General features: G+C 31.9%; 1 protein-coding gene across 1 annotated transcript; it reads left to right on the top strand.

The window, feature by feature from the left end:
- The first annotated feature begins 1,355 nt into the window (after positions 1-1,355).
- LOC131955376 (uncharacterized) lies at positions 1,356-6,975 on the top strand. Its single transcript, XM_059319497.1, has 6 exons — positions 1,356-2,137; positions 2,599-2,909; positions 5,444-5,659; positions 6,009-6,188; positions 6,376-6,554; positions 6,859-6,975. The coding sequence occupies exons 1-6, from the start codon at positions 1,356-1,358 to the stop codon at positions 6,973-6,975; spliced, it is 1,785 nt and encodes a 594-aa protein (XP_059175480.1).
- The last annotated feature ends 17,034 nt before the right edge of the window (positions 6,976-24,009 follow it).

Raw genomic sequence — 24,009 nt, 5'->3', positions numbered from 1 at the left:
TATCGTGTTTACACACGGACACACAGACACACAGACACACAGACATACGGACAAGATTGCAAAATTATGTTTTTACGTATCAGTGAGGTGTAAAACGTCGAGATCTGTAAAAATCTCGATTTTTTTTTTTGCACGATTACAATACTTTCTCTATACTTCGTATATACGAGAAAGTAAAAAAGTAAGCAAAGTTAGGTAGTTTGTCTAATAGATCATGAAACACAACCCGCGATTTCAATGTCTCACATAGCACAACCCACAAACATCATTTCACACCACACCACTCACAATCCACATCCATTAACTCAGTTCACACATACACATCACTTTTCACACATCACAAACACTACATACGTCATCACACAACTCATGGATTAGAGCGGATAAAGGTATTACAATATAAAGTAGAGAATATATAAAGAAAATAGAATGGAGGAGTTAAGTTTTATATGAAGTACTATGTGCTAGACATTAGGAAAAATTAATAGAATGTACATTTGTTAAGAAAAATTAATTTAAATTGATTATAATGTAATAGAATAAAGTAGATAGTAGTAAAATAAAGTACAGTTGAATGTAGTATAATACATTAGATCGTAGAAGATGTAGTACAGCAAAGAATACAATTGAAAAGAATTTAATAGTATATCTACTTAAAAACCAACATCTTGCGACTTACATCCAGTTATCTGAGATATTCTGTACTCTTAGCGTCATATCAACAACACAAATTCTATCATCAGATAAACAGTAAATACTCCCGAACCATATCGTCTACGGTAACTACGAAAATAAAATAAAACGACTTTATTAATAAGATCTGTCGTTAGGCCAGTCACAAACACATACAAAATAGATTTTGATTTAATCAACAATACCCAAAAATAAGCGTTAAGGTTTTATTTATCATCTACATATTATTGCAATTTATATTATTTTTAGAAAAATATATTTTTACTTGCCGAATACATTTTGAGTTTGTATGATTGTATCAATTATTTGTATTTGTTCTATTCTTAGGTGTCCAAAAACTTATGTCGATAAAGGAAATGCAATGTTATAACCAAACCATTGTAATAAAACCTTACTATGGGTGTCTAACAGCAGAAGCCTACTCTTTGCACATAAAAAATTATGTCAAACCATACGCCTCAAAGGTACATTCTCTTTCTAGCCCAAGCTATAACTTACCACATGCATCTGCCCGTGTAGACATAGATCCGGTCTGGAATAACCAAGCGCATTATTATCAACAAATGTCTAATTTTCAAAATGCGCCACAAGTAACATATAATAATCCCCAACATCAACAAAATCAGCAAAATGTTAGATATTTGGATTTAAGTACACATGATATGGCTGTATTTATTAAATCCAAGCACATGGATCAATTGCAAATAAAGCACCCCAATGTAAAATTAAGTATTGATGAAAAAAATAGCAAAGTTATTTTGTCTGGAGACGACAGTATGTTGGATCTCATCATGCAATCAATCCAATTTTATTTAAGGGAAAACTTTGCTGAATTTGAAATAAATGATAAAGAATTTAGCAAAGAGGAAATCGAAGTAATGTCCATACAAGGTTTTAACGAAAAAATTAATCAGGAGTTTGATCATAGAGGTAAATTTGCTTACTTCTCCTCGTCCGATAAAGGTTTATTGGTCACGTATAAAAAAGAAAGTTTGGAAAAACAGTACATTTTAAAACTTATAAAAGAAACGCTTACTACAGATACAATTCATTTAGATACTTTACAGATCCTTAAGTATCAGTCCAAACAGTGGCAACAGTATTACAGTGATCAGAAAAAAAAAGAACAGTATTTAAAATACACCGTTATCAAAGTTCATGAAGCCAATAATACTCTATGGCTTGTTGGAACACTTCAAAGCTGCAAGGGAATGAAAGATGTAATGAAAGATTTTGAAACCACTTCTGCGGGTAATAAAGTTAACTTATCGTTTGATGCGAAGACAATCGTCTACGCACAAAGGTATTTAAAAAAACGTGTAAAAGAAATTCAAGAAAACATCAAAGAGCTAGGTGCTCACGCTGTCTGGAGAAATACTAGTGTTGTCGTTGAAGGACTTAGAGACGGCGTTGATTTTGGAAGTACTGAAGTAACAAAACTGATGTGAGTATTTTTTACTTTCTCGTATAAAGTTTTGAAATTTCGCTAATAATGAGTAACATTTATAAATCCCAAACCGTTTATCGGAATTCATTGAAAAAAATATGCCTTATAAAGTTATAGGGTTTTACACAAAATTTAAAAGGCATTAATAATACATATGTTAGTATTTTACTAGCAGGTAACTGCAAACAAAAAGAACAAAAGTATTAAAATTCAAAACAAATCATAATCATGTAGGTATATTTATTATAAATTCACCCCATATGTATATATATATATATATATATATATATATATATATATATATATATATATATATATATATATATATATATATGCAAAAATTATATATTGCTTTAAAATTGAATACAATTAATAATACGAGTCTATCTGTTAAAATTTAAAAGTGCACTTGTTTTTACTTTGAATAAACTTAAAACGTTTTTTATTTCTTTAACCAGGTCTGAAATTAATGTTAAAGCCTACATCCTGAATTTCTCATGTAGTTTTGAATTTTTAAACTCAAAAAATGGCCAGGAAATTCTTTATAAATGTGAAGAGGCACACCAATGTCTCCTTGAAGCGTCACCTTCTCATAATGTATTAGAACATACATCCCAAGAAATAATACATTCAGAAGAATGTGTAAAAACTGGTAACATTGGAAAATTTGAAATCTTCATTATGCTAAATAATCCTAATGATCTTCGTGTTGGCTTTTATCTAAACTTCATAAATGAGGAACACTTGAAAAAGCAAATAATCCCTCAAGGTAAAATAAACTGTTTTCCCTACAAAAAATCCTTCAACACATGCTATTCTTTTTATGGACACACTCATGAATATCGCTATCCCTCTCGCTCTCTCTCTTTATATATAAAATATATATCCGTAATATAAGCGGCTAGATATTGTGTCAGTCCGTCATCGCTATTGATTTTGAAACCATAAAAGAAAACATTGCACCATGCAGTACTTTTCAGTGCATCGCAGTGTCTTATACTTAGTAATAGAGTAGGGTTTGTTTATATAACGACAAAAAGTTATTTTATAGTTGTGTTGTGGTTGTGTTGTGGTTGTGTTGTGGTTGTGTTGTGGTTGTGTTGTGGTTGTGTTGTAGTTGTGTCGTGGTTCTGTCGTGGTTCTGTCGTGGTTCTGTCGTGGTTCTGTCGTGGTTCTGTGGTGGTTGTGTTGTGGTTGTGCTGTGGTTGTGTTGTGGTTGTGTTGTGGTTGTGTTGTGGTTGTGTTGTGGTTGTGTTGTGGTTGTGTTGTGGTTGTGTTGTGGTTCTGTCGTGGTTCTGTCGTGGTTCTGTCGTGGTTCTGTGGTGGTTGTGTTGTGGTTGTGCTGTGGTTGTGTTGTGGTTGTGTTGTGGTTGTGTTGTGGTTGTGTTGTGGTTGTGTTGTGGTTGTGGTTGTGTTGTGGTTGTGTTGTGGTTGTGTTGTGGTTGTGTTGTGGTTGTGTTGTGGTTGTGTTGTGGTTGTGTTTGGTTGTGTTGTGGTTGTGTTGTGGTTGTGTTGTGGTTGTGTTGTGGTTGTGTTGTGGTTGTGTTGTGGTTGTGTTGTGGTTGTGTTGTGGTTGTGTTGTGGTTGTGTTGTGGTTGTGTTGTGGTTGTGACGTCACATTGAGTATATAGTAAAAAATTGTCTCAAGTCGGGAAAGTGCATACAATAGTATGGCGTCATTGATTCTCGAGTAAACATAAGAACGAATCTTATAAGCGTTTTGCGTGTAGAGTTTCTTTCATGCAATTCTTCGGGTATTGGCTAAGCGCGACACCAGTGTTTCTTTTAGACTTTTTCCTCCCCAGAGGGGGGAACTTTTTCTAATCTAAAAAGTGTTTTGCGTGCACAGTTTCTTTCATGCATCTCTTTCTGTAGGAGCGAAGCCCCGCCCAGGTTCTTCCTTTAGTTTATATGCGACCAGTGTTTCTTTCAGACTTTTTCCTTCCCGGAGAGTGGTGGGGTTACTTGAAATTTTCGGGGGTGGGGGTGGAATCTTCTGGGAGGGGTCGGACACTGGAAAAAGTATATAATTATGTTTCGTTGAATGGGACGGGGTGTGTGTGGGAGGAGGCGGAGCCCCCTGATCCCAAGTAGAGTTGCCTGAAAGAAACTCTAAATGCTATTTTTGTCATGAATGAGATTACGTGCATGGTTTGTATAAATGCGCGATAACTACGTGTAGATCAAGCTTAAATCTGATTAAAATCTCAATTCTTGATAAAAATTCGTTTTTAATGTCATTTTTCGTTTCATATTCAATTTGAGGTAAAGGTGGTTGCGTTTTTTTTTTTGTTTAAAGAAAAAAAAAACAGCACTATCAACCTAGCGCCCGTTGTATCTTTCCTCAACGGGCCAATTTTGTCGTGTTGAAATGATTTTTACTCTTTCGAAGTGAAAGTTCGGCGAATGACATACTACCTGACGCATTTTAATATAAAATGTAATGGTACCCGTGTACGTTTTTTTAAAATGTATTTTTTTTAGAAACAATTTTACAAAGCAGAACAGAACAAAATTATATGGCTTTAAATGACAAATAAATAAAACTTAAAATTCATACATAACATATTTACTTTGGCGGTTAATTTTTATTATAAATAATTTAATTTTCTTTATAAGTTTGTTGAATAGAGGTTTGTTGCTTCTATTATTTGCTCATTAAAATTGTCTTCGTACTTACTTTGACATCTTTATTTGACTAAAGATAAGCCCCAACAAAACAAAAGCGCTAAAACTACTCAGTAAACGAACCTCGTTTCTTCTTAACATAAAATTGTTTTTGTGAAAAGAGGACCAATGTCTCTGTAATTGTAATCTTTGAAATAACTACTTTGATAATACCACGTCCTAGGAAACTTTACTGCTTCCAAATATTATTATACCACCAATATATTATATACATTTAATTTTCTTTTCTCAATTAAATATGTGTGGTATTAAAATAAAAATAATTCTACTGTATGATGAAAGTTTCAAGCATTTTAAAAAGTCATAAAAATACCTAAGAGATGAAATCGCGACATTTAGTTTTACTCTATAACTAAATCGAATTTAAAGAAAACCCTGCTTTGAGAAACTTAATATTATACAACTGTATTCGTGTCTCTATAGCGCTTACTATATATATATATATATATATATATATATATATATATATATATATATATATATATATATATATATATATAAAGAGAGAGAGAGAGAGATAGAGATAGATAGAGAGAGAGAGAGAGAATACACGTGATTTTCCCTTAATCAACTTTTTTGTTTATAGTAAAAATTGTAACATGCTTCGTTAACCAGGTTTTATAGGCGGTAAAAAGGTCTGGAATTCCAAAGTCAAAGAGTTAATCAAAGGACAATGCAGTGTTACAACTAGCGAAGAAAAGGAAGATGTACTTATTGCAAATGTCATATGCAGCAATGAAGAAAAGTCACTACTTCGGTGTTTTAAAGAGGGCTTCACTAAGATAATCGAAAAATGTCCAAAAGCAGTAGCAATCTCTTTGGAGTCTTTTGGTAAATAAATTGAAATATATTACGCATTTGGTTTTAAAAACGAACTTAAAAATGCGATTTTCACCATTACAGGCAACTTCGACAATAGAAAAATAATAAATACAAAAGTTGAAAAAAAAACATGTCTTTTTCTTTTAAGTATTGATTTTAAAAGCTAGTCAAGTGAAAAAATGCTTGGGCCACACATTACTTTTATTCTCTTTACTTATGCATGTTACGTTATAATAACATTTTTGACTAATAGAGTGTATTACTATACTTAAAAAGTATATACAATATTTTATTTTCCAAACATTGTTTTGGTTGCTGCACACTAATTTTTAAAAAGCAACAATTTGATGTATTGCAGAAAGCTTTCGGTTAGACTATACTCAGACTCTTAAAACTTTAAAACGTGCTATAAATGACGTAGATCAATTTGAAAAACATCGACACCTTCCAAAAATATACATGTGCTGCAGGAATAGAACAAAAGCTGAAGTGACTGCTGATAGTCTTTTTGATCCAATAAAGGGAAAGAACAAATCAGGTATTCTTTTTAATGTAAAATTATTAGAACATTTTATATTACACATAATATTATTTTCTTTATCAATGCATTTATAGTGTGAGTAAAAGATAAGTACTTCAATAAATTTGTCTTCAATTAAGATTTAATGTTTCGTTCACTTTCTGCTTTTCAGCTTTTAAAACGCATAATTAACATTTTTTCATAGGTATTTTAAATCAAAAGACCAACTTTACATTTTCACAAAATGTAACAATATCTAAACCCAAGACTAGTATCCTAAAAACAGTTCAAAAACCACAACCGGCTATTTCAATTGCAAGTAATACAATAAAGCTCAAGTCAATTGACATCAAAGTAGAGTATGGAGATATACTTTGTGAAAAGGTAAGTAAAAAAAGGTGTCTGACAATTACTAAAATGGTTGACGTTTCAAAAATTGGATTTCTAATTCTTTAAATTTTAATACAGCTTTCGTACACAAATGTTTACTTTCAGTTGTAATTTTGTTTTATATTTTGAAGTGGGTATATAAACAATTAGCCAAAATAGCTTAAAAGTTACATTAGTGTTTTGAATATATATCTTTTTTTTTTTTGAATATATATCTTCAGTCAGTGGAGTAAACGAAGTCAATGCAACAAATAAAGTTTTACCTAACAATAATATATTTCTTTTTCAAATTAAATAGAGTGACGTACTTGTAACATCCATCCAAGCTGATCTGGACATGAGTAAAGGCATGGTGATTAGTGAGGTCCTTAAAAAAGGAGGACAAGTGATACAAGATGAGCTGAAAAAAAAGTAAAATTACTTTTGACAACATTCATTAACGGTTACCATTTAACCTCCGATTCAGCTGCCTTTAAATCTGGACTGACACTTAATGAATATTTAGTTTTTGTATTTAACTAGCAATCCCGGCCAGGCTCTGCACTAGCCTTTGTTAAAAAGCTATTTTATTAAATTTGTAAAGGACCGTGACAATGTGTTTAGGGAATAAATACTTCCCAATTAAATTTGTATATACAAATATGATGTTTGAGAAAATCAAACATAACACTAAAACTTACTCTAAATTTAAGCCTAACCACAACAAAATCCAAACAATAACGCAAACACAAGCACAAACACAAACGCAAACGAATACGCAAACACTAATACAAACACAAACACAAATGCACCAGAAACACAAAAACAAACGCAAATACAAAAGCAAACACAAACGCAACCACAAACGCAAACGTAAACACAAGCGCAAGCTCAAACGGAAACAAAAAGCAAGCGCAAACGAAAACGAAAACACACGCGCAAACACAAACATAAACACAAAAAATAAACAAAAAATAATAAACCTTTGCCCTTACCACAACCTGAAACATGAAAATATACATAAACATAAAGCAACCCTCACCACAACCTTAAGCTCTCGTTGATTAAGATTTAAGGTTTTAAGGAGTGATATAATAAAGAGTAATTAGTAAACAATGCAGCTTTGAATGTCTTTAAAAAATAGGAAAACCTATATAATAATGATAGTAGCATTTTAAATTGTGAAAATATCAAATTTTATTATATCCTCTTGCCCATTATTTTCAGAATGCTAATTAATACTAAATAGGAAATTACAGAAGTCTATAAATGAGAAACTAAATAGCACTGGCTATGAACGCAGTGCAAAATATTTTTAAAAAATTTAAAACATATAAAAATGATGGAAATGAGGTCACTTATATTGCCCAAACAAATAGTTGAAACATTAAAAATATTTTGAAATTTCACTGAATTTAGCCAGAAAGTGCGCACAAACACGTCCAGTGTTATAATGCAAAAGTGTGGAAAAAATGAACCCAAACCGTTCAGGCGTTTGGATTTCTAGACGACACAAATCCAGCCAGCCAGCCAGCTATTCCTCCCACAGCAGACATACATTGATTTTTTTATAGATAGATCTTTAAATAGATTATTATGACAAATGATCTCAGGACAAATGATCTCAGACAAAATATCTCAGACAAAATATCTCACGGACAAATGATCTCAGGACAAATGATCTCAAGACAAATGATCTCAAGGACAAATGATCTCACGGACAAAAGATACCAGGACAAAATATATCAGGACAAATGATATCATGGACAAATGATCTCAGACAAAATATCTCAGACAAAATATCTCACAGCAAAATTTTAATAGTATTTCGATGATTTTAGTTGAACTTTTTTTATTGACTGTTAATATGGTTTTGTTTACTTTTTTGCGTATAATAATTGTGAATAAAATGAATTAGTTAACCTAACAAACCATCAAAGGTGTATTAAAAAATTATAGTAGCATTTGATTTGAAAAAGTAAAAATTAAAACAAACTTTCTCTTTTAGCCTGAAAGGTATAAAACAAATAAAGTAACGGTAGCTATACAACATTAATGTTCATATCACGCGAAATATCTTTCAAAAATGTGAATGGGTCTGAAGGTTCGTAACGTTAAACTATTGTTTTTATTACATCATCAACACAAACATAAAGTGTAAGTTTTTTTTCTGGTAGGTACATCGTTATGATCACACCTCTCCAATACTATGTGATCATCTATTGTGTGAACTCTTGCTCGACATGTCCTAATTTCACATTTCCAAATGGCAAACATACATTCACCAGAAACTAATGTCCTAATATTTTTCTGCGAGGTAACGAAACAGACCATAGCAAAGCAATCACCATTAATACTGCTTTGTTTGATGCACACTACGACATTCTTAGCTTCGCGATGACCGCTGTCTTTTAAATAAGCATTTGTCACCTGATCACTAAGGTGTGACCGAAGCATAACAATGGACTTGAAAAGCTAGTCGTATTGTCCATGGAGTGCGGATGTCTTTCCCTTAAGGCATGTCTCTGCCATCAAAGCGAGCGGCCACCTTGATACGAAGGTGTGTCTTTATTGTTATTTCATCCCATTTGATCTAGTTTCGTCCACCTGACGTGGTAGAATTGTCTCACGTTTGACAAGCACACCTACGCTGTCTTTCGAAATTATTTCTTTAATCTTGGTATACTATATTACTAATACTAACCTTAAAATGTTTAGTGCAATATGACAAATTTATACGGCAAACATTTCTTACAATTACTATAGAGGCCTATAAACAATGTTAAACATAGTAAACAAAACGATAAGAGAGTCAATAAAAAAAAATTTCAGATCAATTAAAATCATCCAATACACTATTAAAATTTAGTTGTGAGATATTTTGTCTGAGATATTTTGTCTGAGATCAATTGTCCGTGGTATCATTTGTCTTGATATATTTTGTCCTGGTATCTTTTGTCCGTGAGATCATTTGTCCTTGAGATCATTTGTCCTGAGATCATTTGTCTTGAGATCATTTGTCCGTGAGATATTTTGTCTGAGATATTTTGTCTGAGATCATTTGTCCTGAGATCATTTGTCCTGTCACCGTTGTTAGACGGTGATTTTAGTTTGTATTACTTTGCTTGTAAGCTATATAGAAGACTTTATATAGGAATTAAGTTATAAAATGGAAAGGAAAGGTATAAAACAATGCTATATATTGTTCATAATATATAAATTAAAAAAAACTCTCGCGATAAAAATTACGAAAATTCCATCATTGTTTCAGCGCCGAGTTTTATGTATATCCGATTGGTAACGAATACATTGAAGTTTGTTTTAAAAAACCGTTAACAATGAACTGCATGTTAATATATAAACATTAGGCACCTGGAGAAGCCCTTCATTGTTCCTCTTGTTCATATTTTGAAGATTGACGCGTATTTGATAACTGGGACCTAAGAGTCTGAAGAACAATGTGGTCTTAATGCCAAAGGGGCGGTGGAATCTAAATCATTTCATGATAAAATCCTTCACATCTTGAATAACTGATATCACAACAAACAAGTTGAAATTAGGCATGCGATTTATACATCATCTTACGTTGTACTAGTGATTAAAATATCTGCGTGTAGCATTTTTGTGTGTACTTGAAACTCAGAATCCTGAAAACTTTTTGCCATAACTTTATTCCATAATTCAGGGTACCATACTTCTATTCCACAATATTTTACCTGCATTATCATTTTCATTTGGTGTGCAATAGGTTTTAGTCATGAAACTCAATTCTATTAAAATTGTTTAAAACTGAAAAACAAAATAAAATGCATAAAAAACTATCAATAACAAGCTTTTATATGGTAATGCACTAAAACGGGGAACATAAATGATTTTCTTTAAATAAATAATAATGCACTCCGATTGAAATAACTACAAAGAAAAACGTGGGTTACTACATTATCTATTTTATTCTTTAACTAATATTTTGAAGAGAACCACGCTTTTCTTTAAATTTATTTAAATAGTAGTAGTTTGTACACGTATTTCTTTTTTTTTCACGTAGAAATGCTAGTACTATACATTAAATACATGTAATCAACAATATTTCTAACTTAACCAGATCTTCTAATGTACGATTGTATATAAATGATACATTATTATTCCACAACTGGGAAATTGTAGAAAGGAGCCCACTATTATTTTCACTTTTACATATCTGTCTAGATAGAGTCGTTTTCCTATAAGCTTCTAATGTTCGGCGAAAAATACAAATATCCTTTACATTAATTAATGTCAACTTGTTATTGATTTATGTCACAATATCTATGTATAGTATGGTTATTTTATTTCAGCTACCCATCTGGGATCAAACCTGGCAATTTTGCTGTAAGCAGCGCTGGACAATTGTGTCAAAAGGCACTTTTTCATTGCACTCTGCCTACTTGGAATCCTCAGACTTCAGGAAATATTGTAATAATCACCATGGGAAAATACGCTATATATTTATTGCTTAGTATTTTACTTTTCAGGGGGCAGTTATAGCCAGAATCATCGAAAATTGTTTTCGTCCATTATTGTTAAATGGTGAAAGTTGTTTAATTTAGAATCCATTTCTCTATATGTCTGTATGCATTTATTTTACCTGAGTGACGTAGTATTTTAGTTATTAGTTTCTGAAGCGGGTAAGTGTAGTGCGTCATAATGTCAAAAACGTGAAAATTGACGGACGGCAAGCCGTTTACAACACTCGGTAAGGAACGATATAATAATAAATATAAACTATAAACACTCCCTATATTATTAGAATAATTAATTACTCCCTATTTTAAGGTAGGCCTACTTCCTATTAAATAGTATTGTACTTGGAATAATAACAGTTTTCACTCAATTTTTAACTTATTACCTGTCGTTACTGTTTTGAGGTGCTAAAATGTTACGTATGTTACGAAAAAAAACAGACGTTTTCGGTTTAGAAGACTCTTTGTCAGGTCAGAAAGCACTAGGAATTAGGTACTGAGGAGAAAGAATCTGAAATACAGGGCCATCCTTACTAAGCTGAAGTATATTGGCTGTTTTCATGGTAGAAAATCAACTTCTTACAGTATGAGAAAAGTTTGCAAAAAACGACATGTTTGCGAACTGTCTTCCAGTTATTTTCCACAATTATTGTCAGATCGTGATTAAAATTGTGCACACATATTCCCCGTCTGATCCAAAAATATATTTTACCTATGTGTTGTACTTTGTAAGATATGTAGGGCTATGTTTTGTTTTTTTCTCAAACGTTTAGCGCATTTTTCAAATTTGTGCCATGGACAAACAAAAATGGTTTGTAACATTAGACTGGTTCATGCTATACCCATACATGTCTTTTAAATCTATGGAAAGTTTTATAGCTGTATAGGTCTACTTAATTCCTTGGTTAAAATTAGTTCTACAGTTGGTAAATTTTTGTATTGCGGATGGATTACATTTTTTTTAATCACAAAAAAACCTTTTCTCCAAACACAAACCTATGACACTCCATTTTCCATAATTATAACACTTTGGTATCTGTAGGTAAAATAATTTTTTTGGAAATGTTTTAGTAATGTAACTACGTTATGGGTGTATCTGCCCCCTTCAATAAACAATTATCTTTTAAAAATAACTTTTAATTATTTTCTGAAAGTATGTTGATTACATAACATAATAATTATAGAAATTGCAATAGTAGAATGGGGCTAATATATGAATTCTAAACTATTACGTAAATTATAATAAAATGTAATGTACAGTTTATATGTTGATAAATTACGCAAAATAAATTAGTAGGCCTATTTATTTCTTATTAGAAAATAGTAATCGTAGATTAGCAAGTAGCCATAAACGTATAACATTTAAAGTTTTAGTTGAGGTATTTTATGCATTTTCAAAAATATTCATTAATTTTCTCTCATGTATAACAATGAAAACGTTTTAGGTAAAGAATCTTATTACAAGTATGCTTGAAGAGATGGAAAAAAATAAATATACATCGATAAGTATTCCAGCGCTGGGTACTGGAAATCTAAATTATGATTCAGGTGAATATGCTTTTCAACAGATGAAAATAAAAATGCAGCATTAAGTTAACGAGTTATCTTGTTATAAATTCGCAACATTATTAAATATTAAAAATTCAAGTAACATTATTTCTACTAATTGCCAATGTACTTTGTATCTTCTGTTGTAAACATCTAGCAATTACAAGTAAAAGCATATTAGAAGGAATTGATCGGCATGCAAATATAAATCCAACGACTTCAGTAAAAAATATCAAACTTGTTATTTTTAAACTGAACAAGGATACCTTTGACGTAAGTGCAAATATAATTTTTAAATCCTGAGACATATTGCCTAAATAGCTAGTAATAATTAACATATTGTATATACATTACTTTACTTTTCAACAAACTATCTATGTTGTTATGCAGAGCACATCACTACATTTAAAAGCATTACTTATTAAACACTACTTCAAATGAAATTAGCATTACCAAAAAGAGATAAGTTTAATAAACGTAAATAACCTTTAATGTGTATGCTAAATTGATTTATAATCACTACTCATGCTATTTCAAATCCGTTTTTATCTTCTAAATGCTTGATATAAAACAAAAATCAGTATTCTATGTCAAAAATATTTAAAGAAAAACGTAAACAAACCAGTAAAATTGTGTAATTGTCACTGTCTGTTACTTTCTAGGTTAGGGTGTGATAGTGGCTTGCGGTGAGATTCCTTTTCGGATATAACATTCGCAATGCTATCACGAAAAATAACAACAAAATATACAAATTTTACTTGCTTGCATTTAACCTGCTTCCTCTGTTTGTCTATCGCGTTTTTGTCGTCCGTCATGGATCGAAACTACTGAGTAAAAATTCGATCAATCTTAACAGACCGATTCGTTTTAAACTTAGCACGTGGGTCAAGACCCCATGACAATGCAATTTGATATAAAATTAACTGAAGTGGATGACTTATTATTTGTTATGAATTAATTAAAATTTTCTTCATAAGATGCTACTTACCGTGCTATTATACGCGCATTGTTCCACTTCACTTGGTGCCCAATTGGTTTTCATCATGCAACTCTATGATATTAAAATATGTAACTTATTGAAAAAAATTAAAGTACATAAAAACGTTTTAATAACAAGCGTGTATGTAATAACAAGGCATACTGAGTAACCTACCTTGGCCCACCCAACCCAAAGTGACAGGGCGTAGCATACAGTATCCCAATATACATAGGTTACAGAAACAGAGAAGGTAAACTTTATCTGACCAATAGTCCTTTTATTTATATATCTCATCCGACTTATTTGATCAGATTGACGTATAAAATAACCTCGGATAAAATTTTTACGCTGCCTACTCAATCTTCGTATGTACGATGAAGCATGATCACTTTGAATGATTATATTGTATTTTATCTTTTATTTTTAAAATTATATTAAGTTATTTTTTTTTTCTAAAATTCATAGCACATGTCATTTATATCGTCAATTTGCATTGTATCCTTATTCGCTTTGGCATTGCAGTAGTCATCATCAGCTTGTGATGACTGATACAGAATTAAAAGAGTTATAGAGTAGGCCTATTTTACTTCGTTGTGTACTTAAATTCACTAAAAATGTTTTAGTTATGTCTTATTTTAGTTATTGAAAATATTTGTTTTTGTCTCAGACATGTAATATACAGCATCAGTTTACATTATGGTCGCTTTAGTATAGCAGTTTTAACGGCTTATGAGAACTGATACAGATTTGCGATAGTAATACTTCTTTCTGGCGTGTACTTTCATTTATTGAAGATGTTTTACTTAAACATTTTACACAACGTCTAATAACACTATTTTTTAAATGCAAAAATGTAATTACATTGTGATTTAACTATCTGGGGTTGCATGGTGGAATATGGGGTCACAAGTGGAGCTGAAACAAATTTTGGATCAAAGCAAAATATTATATATGTAAATAAAAAGGTCGAAATAGAAGAGTATTTTTGGTAGGGTTGCTTGAGTGGTATGGGCTTATAACTAGAACTGAAATAAGTTTGAAAGTAAAGAAAAATAATATTATAAATATTATAAGCAGTCTAGATACTATCAGGGGCGGAATTACAGTGCCGCCAGACCCCGCAATGCGGGGGGGGGGGGGGGGGGGGCACGCCATTTAGGGGCCCACAGCCGACCATAATCAATTTTTTATAGTGAAAAACAATATTTTTCTTGCATTTTCGACTTGTTGGTTGTTTTGTCGAAACAATGCAGTAGCTGCGGTTGGATTATCTTTATTCTATAGATACCATCCCACGCTCTTGTATAATCTTTTTCTCTTTGTTTTTTAACCATTTTTAACCATTTCTTCTACAATCAAACACACGCTGTTGTCGGCACAATTCTTTCGAAGAGAGGCCGCTAGATATTAAGACGACTTTTGCTTCTTTATTGCGTTGGTTAGGGGCCCACAATCCATTGTGATTTTACAATTTAAAATGCACCTTTTTGTATTGGTAGCGCTACTATTCTGTACTATCCTGTATTCCAGTGGCGGAACTAGAAAAAAAGGGCCACCCCGCAAAAAATATTTCTGGGCCCCCCAATATATATATATATATATATATATATATATATATATATATATATATATATATATATATATATATATATATATATATATATATATATATATATATATATATATATATATATGTCTTTTTTCAATTTAGACAAATTACAGCATTTCATGTGTGCGCGTGTATTATTCTGTTTTGAATTTATTTATTTATTTTTAGATTTAGAACTATTTTATTTTTTAATATTTTAAAAACATTTTTTTTAATATGTTTACTGTAATAATGCCATAGGATTCTCATTGCTGGCCTGTTCGGGTTTTGAATATAAAAAATGCTTTTTTTCAATTAACAATCATTAATCCAACATATCATTATGTGTGTAAGTACATTTTTTTTTTTTTTTTTTTTTTTTTTTTTTTTTTTTTTTCCCCGCATCAGACACGTAATTTATAGCGTCAGTTGTGTGTTCACTTTAGTATTACTCTTTTCATCATCGGCTTGTGAGGACTGATACATATTTACAATAGTAATATTTCTTTCTTACTTGTAGCCTGCTTTCATTCATTTAAGATAGTTTACTTATACATAGATCTAATACAAAACGCCTAAATATAAAGAAAAAATTAAAAAAAAAAAAAAAAAAACCAACCTAAAACTGAAAATGCAAATGTGTAATTAAATGATGATTCAAGGGATTTTTTTTTATCGGCGTGTTGGGCTGAGGGGACGGGGGGGGGGGGTGTGGAGGGGGGGAGGGGGGTGGAATTTGGGTTTTTAAGTAGAGCTGAACAAAATTGGGATTACCGAGAATTAAAATGATTCAAATTTTAAGCAATCGGAAAAGTTATGTTATTACAATGAGACACATCAAAGCAGACATTTTTCCCTTTCAAACATCTATATCTATACAGTCTTCAGTTTTTTTTTCTTTTTCTTTTTTTTTATTCTTCTTCTTCTTCGTTCTTAATTTTAGTGTTGAAGGGGATCGAGATTTATCGGCCAGTGGGGTTGAACTCGAGACTGTTCGAATTTATCAACCATGAGCTTTTTGCCGACTCGACCACGCCTCCAACACAATTAAGCGTTACGTGTCAACTGGTTATGCGCCATTGAGGCCATTGACTCCGATTTCAGCCTGCTTTTCTTTTTGATTTGCTTCCATAGCCTTTGTCCAACCAAGAACATACTACAAGGCAGCAGCTGTTTAATTTTGGAGTTGTCTCTCCTAGAAGAGTGGCTGTCCCCAGCTAACGAGCCTCATCTTCCCGAGGGTTCGAACTCGAGACTTTTCGGTTTAACAACCATGAGCTTTACCGACTCGACCACGCCGACCCCTTTTTTTTTTATTAATTCAATCGTTTTAAACATTTAAATCAGTAATAATAATAAATTTGATAGATTTTACACAGCATCAAAGACATGTACAATGAACATCAATTGCATATATAATAATCAAAGGGAGAAAATAAAATGGCATAAGAACTAGACTAAAATAAGGTGTGCAAACTAGGTTTCTCTTGACTGCTTAGTTTACTGTGCTGCGGAGTCAAAAGTTCACATTGTAGCCACCCATGGACAGAAATAGAAACGACCGTGGGAGAAGTGTCTCTGTAATACACATACTGATCTATCATTCCAAAACTTTCCATGACATAAAATTGACCCTTGGCAATGAGGGCACACTACCTTGAAATATCCGCCAGTCCGGTTGAGTGGGGGGGGAAGTGTGTGTGTGTGTGTGGGGGGGGGGGGGTGATGTGTGTATCTCTTTCTACCATTCAGGTTATGCACTTTAAAAACCTGGGAAAAAGAAGACTGTTCTAATGTTAATTTACATGGGGGCTGATCGAGTGATGTTTGGCTTGAAACTGTCTAAATTAAAATTAATACTTTATTTATTTCTTTCCTGTACATTTCTTTTTTCTCAGTTAAGTGAGAGTTCCCAGTCTATGTCTTAGCTTTGCTTGAAATATTTCTTTTAACTCGATGTCCGTGTATTTTGTGAAAAAATATCTGACTTTATTCCTAATTTGCCATATAGTCGATCTATAAATAGCCGTTGCTACTAGTCTGTTTTCGTCTTCTGTTCTTTGTCTAGTCGTGTTAATTAAATTAAGTGTGATTGCTTTATTTGTTGTGTCTGTTTGATTGGTGGTGTTTAATATTTTCGCAAGTGTTTGCTTTGCTTTCTGTACTAATATACAAACTAAATAAATGTGTTTCTCAGTTTCTTGCATATTTTGTTTACACGTTTGACATGTTATTTTATTAGTCTGTTTTAAACTCCAGTTTATTTTATTTCTGCTATCACACCTCTTAACTCCTAGTCGGTCAAAAGAATATAAAATATGAAAGCTTTGTATAAGCAATGGTGTCTCGTGCTATGTTTATTTTTATGTTTTTTGTATTTATATTATTAAATTTAAATTCATTTTCTTTTTAAACAACGTCATTCTTTAGTAAGTAGCCTATTTTATAAAAAAATAATAAAGATAAGTAATTACTTTTTAATTTGTTTAGTGCAAATCTATTAAAAGAAACGTATGAGTACCCCTATTTGTCTATTTAAAAAAGGGAAATAAGTCATGGAAGTGGTTTGAACGTTTACTTATCTTTGGTAAGTTTCATTGTAGGAGAAAGAGGACTAGGCTTTTACAGTTTTTAAAAAACAAAGGGAAAAAGAATATACAAAAGCGTGGGGTGGTGTCCATAGAATAAAGATAATCCAACCGCAGCTATGGTAATCTTTTTACAAAACAACCATCACGTTAAAAATGCAAGAACATTATTTTTTTTAACTATAAAAAATTATTATGGTCGGCTGTGGGCCCCTAAATGGCGTGGGGCCCCCAGGGGTCTGGCGGCACTGTATATATATATATATATATATATATATATATATATATATATATATATATATATATATATATATATATATATATATATATATATATGTTACTTTAAAAATTTTAATACTCCAAAAAAGGCTGTTTTTTCAATGTGGCCGCCGTTGCCATGCCAACCGTATTTTCAAAAGAGTCCCTGATACTTACGAACATTTTCCTTTAAGCACTCTAATTTAGATATGTACAAATAAATACATAAAACGTATTAATTAAATTTTGCCTGTGGTCTATCCCCTTAAATTTTTCAATCGGAATGATGTTAGACGCCATTTATAAAACTTACAGTTAATCTCCTTGTATTTCATAATTAAATGTGTTCTTCTTTATCCAAACATATTACTTTTTGAGTAACGTCTTAAAATTAAATTTGTTGTATACGTTCTAGGTAAAAAAAAAACGTTATGTACTTAAGTACGACTTTTATATACATTTTACAGTTTTGCTGATCTCACGATACCGTAAAATAAATAAATGTTTAATCTTGTGAACGTTGGTCACTTTTAATAGGCCTATGTTTAGGTAAATATTGGTAGTTGCAGATCATTTATATCTCAAAGTAAAAATTGTATTTATCTTAAATAAGTAAAGATAAGTAAACGGTATATTGTTTTTCAGACTTATCAGAAAACTTTGTCCCAACATATAGGCCTACAAGGTAAGACATTTTTATCTTATCAAAATTCTTATTGTTAAAAAGCATAATTTATTTGAAACAAAATCATTCTTAAAAAAAATTATCCTTTTTACATCAATAACAGTTTAGAAAGCAAAACCATATTATTGTTATTAGTTACTGAATATAAAGTAACCGATGCTGTAATAAATTATGCTTAGATATGGTCTAAATTCGATTCATCGTCCGTATTTATGAGTCGAAATCAGCCAGCGAAAATTGAACCATTTTCTTTCCGAACCGATTTGTTTTAAACTTGAGACTAAGCTCAAGACTCAATGACATAATGTATCACACAATCAGATGGGACGGAGTGGCCTAGCGGTAGAGAGCTGGACTGCTAACCCTGAATTCTCGAGTTCTAAGTAGAGCGTCCACCCAGCTCTGGTGGGTGCCTAAATCTCGTTAAGTTAAGCAAAAGGAGGCTGGGCAAAATGTTGACCACACTATCCTTCCATATGCCGTGGGTAGATAGCTAGCGTGCTCCGATGAGCATAGTCCCTGACAGGTCCAACTAAGCTGGACAAGTCTGTTAGGAAAGGAGCCAGACAAAAGATGCATCGCCCTATCCAAGAGTTTGGAGTTTAGCGATAGACCAATAACCTGTCAATGGAAATAAAAACCCAGAAGAAGAAGCAAAATCACAACACAGTCATCTGAAGCTGTGCGGGGAAAGTCAAGCGTGCTATAAGTGACTGAAATAATAGGAAGGAAGAGGGCTTGTATTTTTTCAAACCAATTTAAATATATTTATTAAATTGATAAAGCTAAATGTTACTTCAGCTATTGTTAATCTATTTTAACTCGTAAACAGTGATAATGATAGATTACAAGATGTAAGCCAGCTTAAAGAAAAATATAGCCTACGTAAAATTGTGATTTTTTATACAAGCTTAAAGTTTGTTACAATTTATTCGAATCCGTAAGAAGTCGGCCTAATTGTAGTTACACTATTAATATAATATTAACGGATTAGACCTACCGGTACTTAATTTGAATATATTATTATTTAAATTTGTATAATTTTTGCAATTTTGGGTACGCAACATCAAAATAAATAACATTGGAAACATTTTAAAATATATAAAATAAGTAAGTCTATACTCAGGTAGATGTCAATTAATTAAAAAAAACAAATGAAAGTAAACGTTGTAAGGTCGGGCAGGTGTAGTTCTAAGTATAGCGAATAGGTATTAGTAAGTAATATGTAAATGATCTAGCGTCTATACACAAAAAAGTAGACGTAACTGATTGTGGAATTTTAAAAAAGTAATTAAATATCGAAAGCCGTTAAGGTTACACAAACATAATGACGTCATTGCTAAAAGAGACACAAATTAAACGTCTAATTTTGTCGTAAAATATTAGAAATATGTATAAAAGTAAAATATGTAGTAAGCTTTAGTATCAGGATTAGGGTTAGGGTTTAGATTCTTGTTACGATAGCAGTCGTTTTCTAACTCCGTTAAAGATCAGAAAGATCAGATTAAACAATTTTTGGATTCAGTTAAATTTCCGGCTGTTGTTAAATTCCAGTTTCCAGTTAAATTTCAGTTTCCATTTAAATTTTGTTGCATACCAAAATTTATTTCCGCCAAAATTTCAGGTCAGGTTAAAAAGCCAGTTCCGGTTTAAGTTCCGTTTCCGTTTATACATAGTTCGTTTAGATGTTGCGATTTTGGTTACATTTCCAGTTCCAGTTAAGGTTCAAGCCCGGGTTAAATTTCCGTTTCAGATTAAGTTTCGGTACAATTATTTTTCCGGATCCGGTTGAAGCTCCTTTTCTTGTTGTTCAATTTTGTTTGTGTTAACATCACATCTCCGTTTAAATTACTGTTTCCGGTTAGGTTTCGTTTTCGGTTTAATTTCCGTTTCCAGTTAAAATTCCTTCTGCGGTTAAATTTCTTTTCCGTTTAAACAAATTCCGAGTTGCTCTTACAGCTCTGTTATTGGCTAAATTTTGTTTCCTGTTAAATTTTCCTTTCTGTTTAATCCTCTGTTTTGGTTAAATTTGCAGGTTCAGGATAAAGTTCCGCTTCAGGTTTAATTTCGTTTCCGATTTAATATCGGTTTCTGATTAAATTGTCATTGGCGGTTAAGTTTCTAATCCGATTAAAATTTTGGTTCCGGATAAAGTAAAGGTTAAAATTCGTTCATTTTAACTTTCGGCTCTGGTTGAATGTCTGTTTCCAGTTAAATGTCCGTCTCCGGATGAAAACATCTTTTCATTTAAATGTTCAATTCTAGTAAAAATTCAAGTTCCAAAAAACATCATACATTCCGGTTAAAGTTATTATTCCTATTAATTACCTGCTAATGTTGAAATAGGGGTTCCGGTTAAATTTCAGGTTCCTGCATATTCAGTTCCTGTAAAAGTTTCGCTTCATGTTAAATGTCTGTTTCCGGGTAAAGTTCAGTACCGGGATTAATAAAGTTCCGGTGTTGCTTCACTTTGTGCCTCAATTTTCGATTGCAAGTTTTAGATGTAAATTCTACGACGACATTTATGATGAATCTACAATAAAGACGTTACATCAGATTAAGTAATATAGTACTGACTGGTTTAATATCTAATTCTAAAGACAAACAAAATTTCATTCGGTTATCTTTCCATTTTCAACTACATTTGAGGTTCTAGTTACGGTTAAAATGTATGTCTTCATTTATTTTTTATTTGTATGCTTAATTTCTGGCTTCGTTTAAATTTGCTGTTGAAATTGTGTTCATAGTTTCGGCTCCGATTAAATTTCAGTTTCCAGTTAAAAATCCGTTTGCGTGTAAATTTCCGTTTCCGATTAAAGTACAAGTTCGGGTAATATCGACGGTTTCCGATTAAGTTTCTACTCCGATTACATTTCTGTTTATGTTAAATATCCGGTTCCTGTTAAATTTCCCGTTTCCGTTATATGCCAGGATCCAAGTAAAGTTCCGTTACGGTGTTGTTTCCGTATGTGGTTCATCTTTTTTTTTTTTTTTTTTTTTTTTTTTACAAGATTGAGGTGTAATATTTTGGAGTAAAAACGTGTTACCAGATAAAATATTGGTGCAGTGTCTGGGTTTAACCTCTGTTCAGAAAAAAGGTCATTTTGTTTCATTTCAATTTTCTGTTAAAATTGAGGTTTATTTCCGGTTTGAAATTCTGAACAAAGTTTCGGTTCAAATTAAGTTTCCTATTCCAGTTACGAGAGTTAGTTGCCGATTTAGTTTTATGTTAACGTGGATGTATAAGTTCCAGTTCTGGTTATAGTTTCGTTTCTGGTTCTATTTAAGATTCCGTATCTGATTTAATTTGCCTTTGCAGTTAAAGTCCGATTTAGTTCAATTGTAATTTTAGTTTAAATTTCCTGTTCTATTAAAAGTCTGATCTCAGGTAAATGTCACTTTTCAGACTAATTTTTTTTTCCGGTTTTATTTTGTTTCCGAGTAAATAATCTGGTCTAAAGACAAAGGTAGACGTCACTGATGGATAAATCAAAAATATAATTAAAAAATTGAATGCTGTAGGCCTATATGATAGTCTAAAAAAAATACAATGACTTCCTTGATAAAAGAAACAACATTTACAGCATAATTTTTTACTATATCGTATAAGGAATAGGCCTATATAGGAAGTATTTTAATCGTGCAAAATACTCAAAGTTTTAGGCCTAGCTTAGTCTGAAAAACATGATTTGGAAATCTTGTCTGTATGTCTTTATGTGTGTGTGTGTGTCTGCCTGTTTGTCTGAGTGTATGTCTGAGTGTGTTACAGCCAGGTTGATGAAATTTCATATGTAAGTATTACATCAAGTATATATTTCTTTAGTTCTGTATCAATTTTTGACTATTTCAGGTAACCAGAAGTGGAACTTATTCTAATTTCATTTTTTTTAAAAGCATATATTTTTAGTACTGTTTCTGATAAATGAAATTTCATATATATGTAGAAGATCTAATTCTATGTTTTCTGTAAAATTTTGCGTCATTTCCAGGAATACTTTACGCTATTGCTGATTTCTCAAAAAAAAAAAACAAATACGAATTTATAAAGTCTAATGCTCCGCACTATAAATCATGCTTTGTTGCAGTTCAGTCGGTGCACAATTATTTATCAACGAGATTATATTCTATTTTAAAAAGTTTAAGTATGTAAAATCGGCGTGGTCGAGTCGGTAAAGCTCATGGTTGCTAAACCGAAAAGTCTCGAGTTCAAACCATCCAAAATTAAACAACTGCTGCCTTGTAGTTTGTTCTTGGTTGGACAAAGGCTATGGAAGCAAATCCTTCAACACTAATAATTAAGAACGAAGAAGAAGAAGTAGTATGTAAAAAACAGATTGAAAAGCATGTCTATTAGTTGCCATCCTCCGTAGTACTATATTAGAATATTCGAGAAAGTTTAGGGGAGATCACTCCTGTTTCATTTTGATTACCATAAAAGTTAATATGACTAATATAATGATCTAAACGTAAAGTAAATTAGTAGGACTTAGATTAAGGTTAGGATTAGTGCTAGCTTTACGGTTGGGGTTTATATAACGGGTAGTTTTAGTATTTCCTCATGTGTTCAGGACACATTTGGCTGCTAAAGTTGTGGTCATCTATTTTAATGGCCTAACATTAATTTGATAACATTTATTGGATCATCACTACGACCAGCCGTATAGTTTTCCTAAGGTAAGTCACACACCCTTCAGAGCTGGGTGGACTCAGGGACAACCTACATACTAGAGATCGAATCGGAATTTAAAGACTTTCGGGTTAGCAGTAATCAGTTTTGCCATCAAGTTAAAATTCATGTTGCAGTTATACTTATTGTGTCAGTTAATGTATCGGATCCAATAAGATATCGGTTCCGGTTAAATTTCAGATTCAGACTAAAGTTACAATTGCTGTAGAAGTTGGGGTTCCGGTTCGTGTTCCAGATTCGTTAAACTTCCTGTTAGAGGTAACTTATTGGGCTTGGTAAATTTCCGTTTAAGAATAAAGTATTGATTCCGGTAAAAGTGGCAGTTCCGGTTAAAAATTTAAATTCGCTTAAGATCCTATTCCGTTTAATTTCGTTTTAAATTTCCAGATCATGCTCAGGTTGAATTTTGAGATCCCATATATTTTTTTTAATCCGTTACAATTTCATAATCCGTTTACGGTTAGGTTTTCGGTTCATGTTAAATATCCGATTCAATGTTAATTTCCGTTTAAGCTTCGCTTAAATTTCCCGTTCCGTTTCCAAGTTTTAAGTTTAGCTTTAGACTTCGGTTTAGGTTTAAGTGAAGTATAAGTTCCAGTTCCAACAGACGCTCCGAACCCGTTCATGTTTCAGATAAG

This window comes from Physella acuta, unplaced genomic scaffold (genome assembly GCF_028476545.2).
Source record: "Physella acuta isolate Inbredline_101_S28 unplaced genomic scaffold, ASM2847654v3 ptg001064l, whole genome shotgun sequence".
In the NCBI taxonomy this organism is placed as follows: Eukaryota; Metazoa; Mollusca; class Gastropoda; family Physidae; genus Physella; species Physella acuta.
This window is presented reverse-complemented; position numbering and strand designations above follow the sequence as displayed.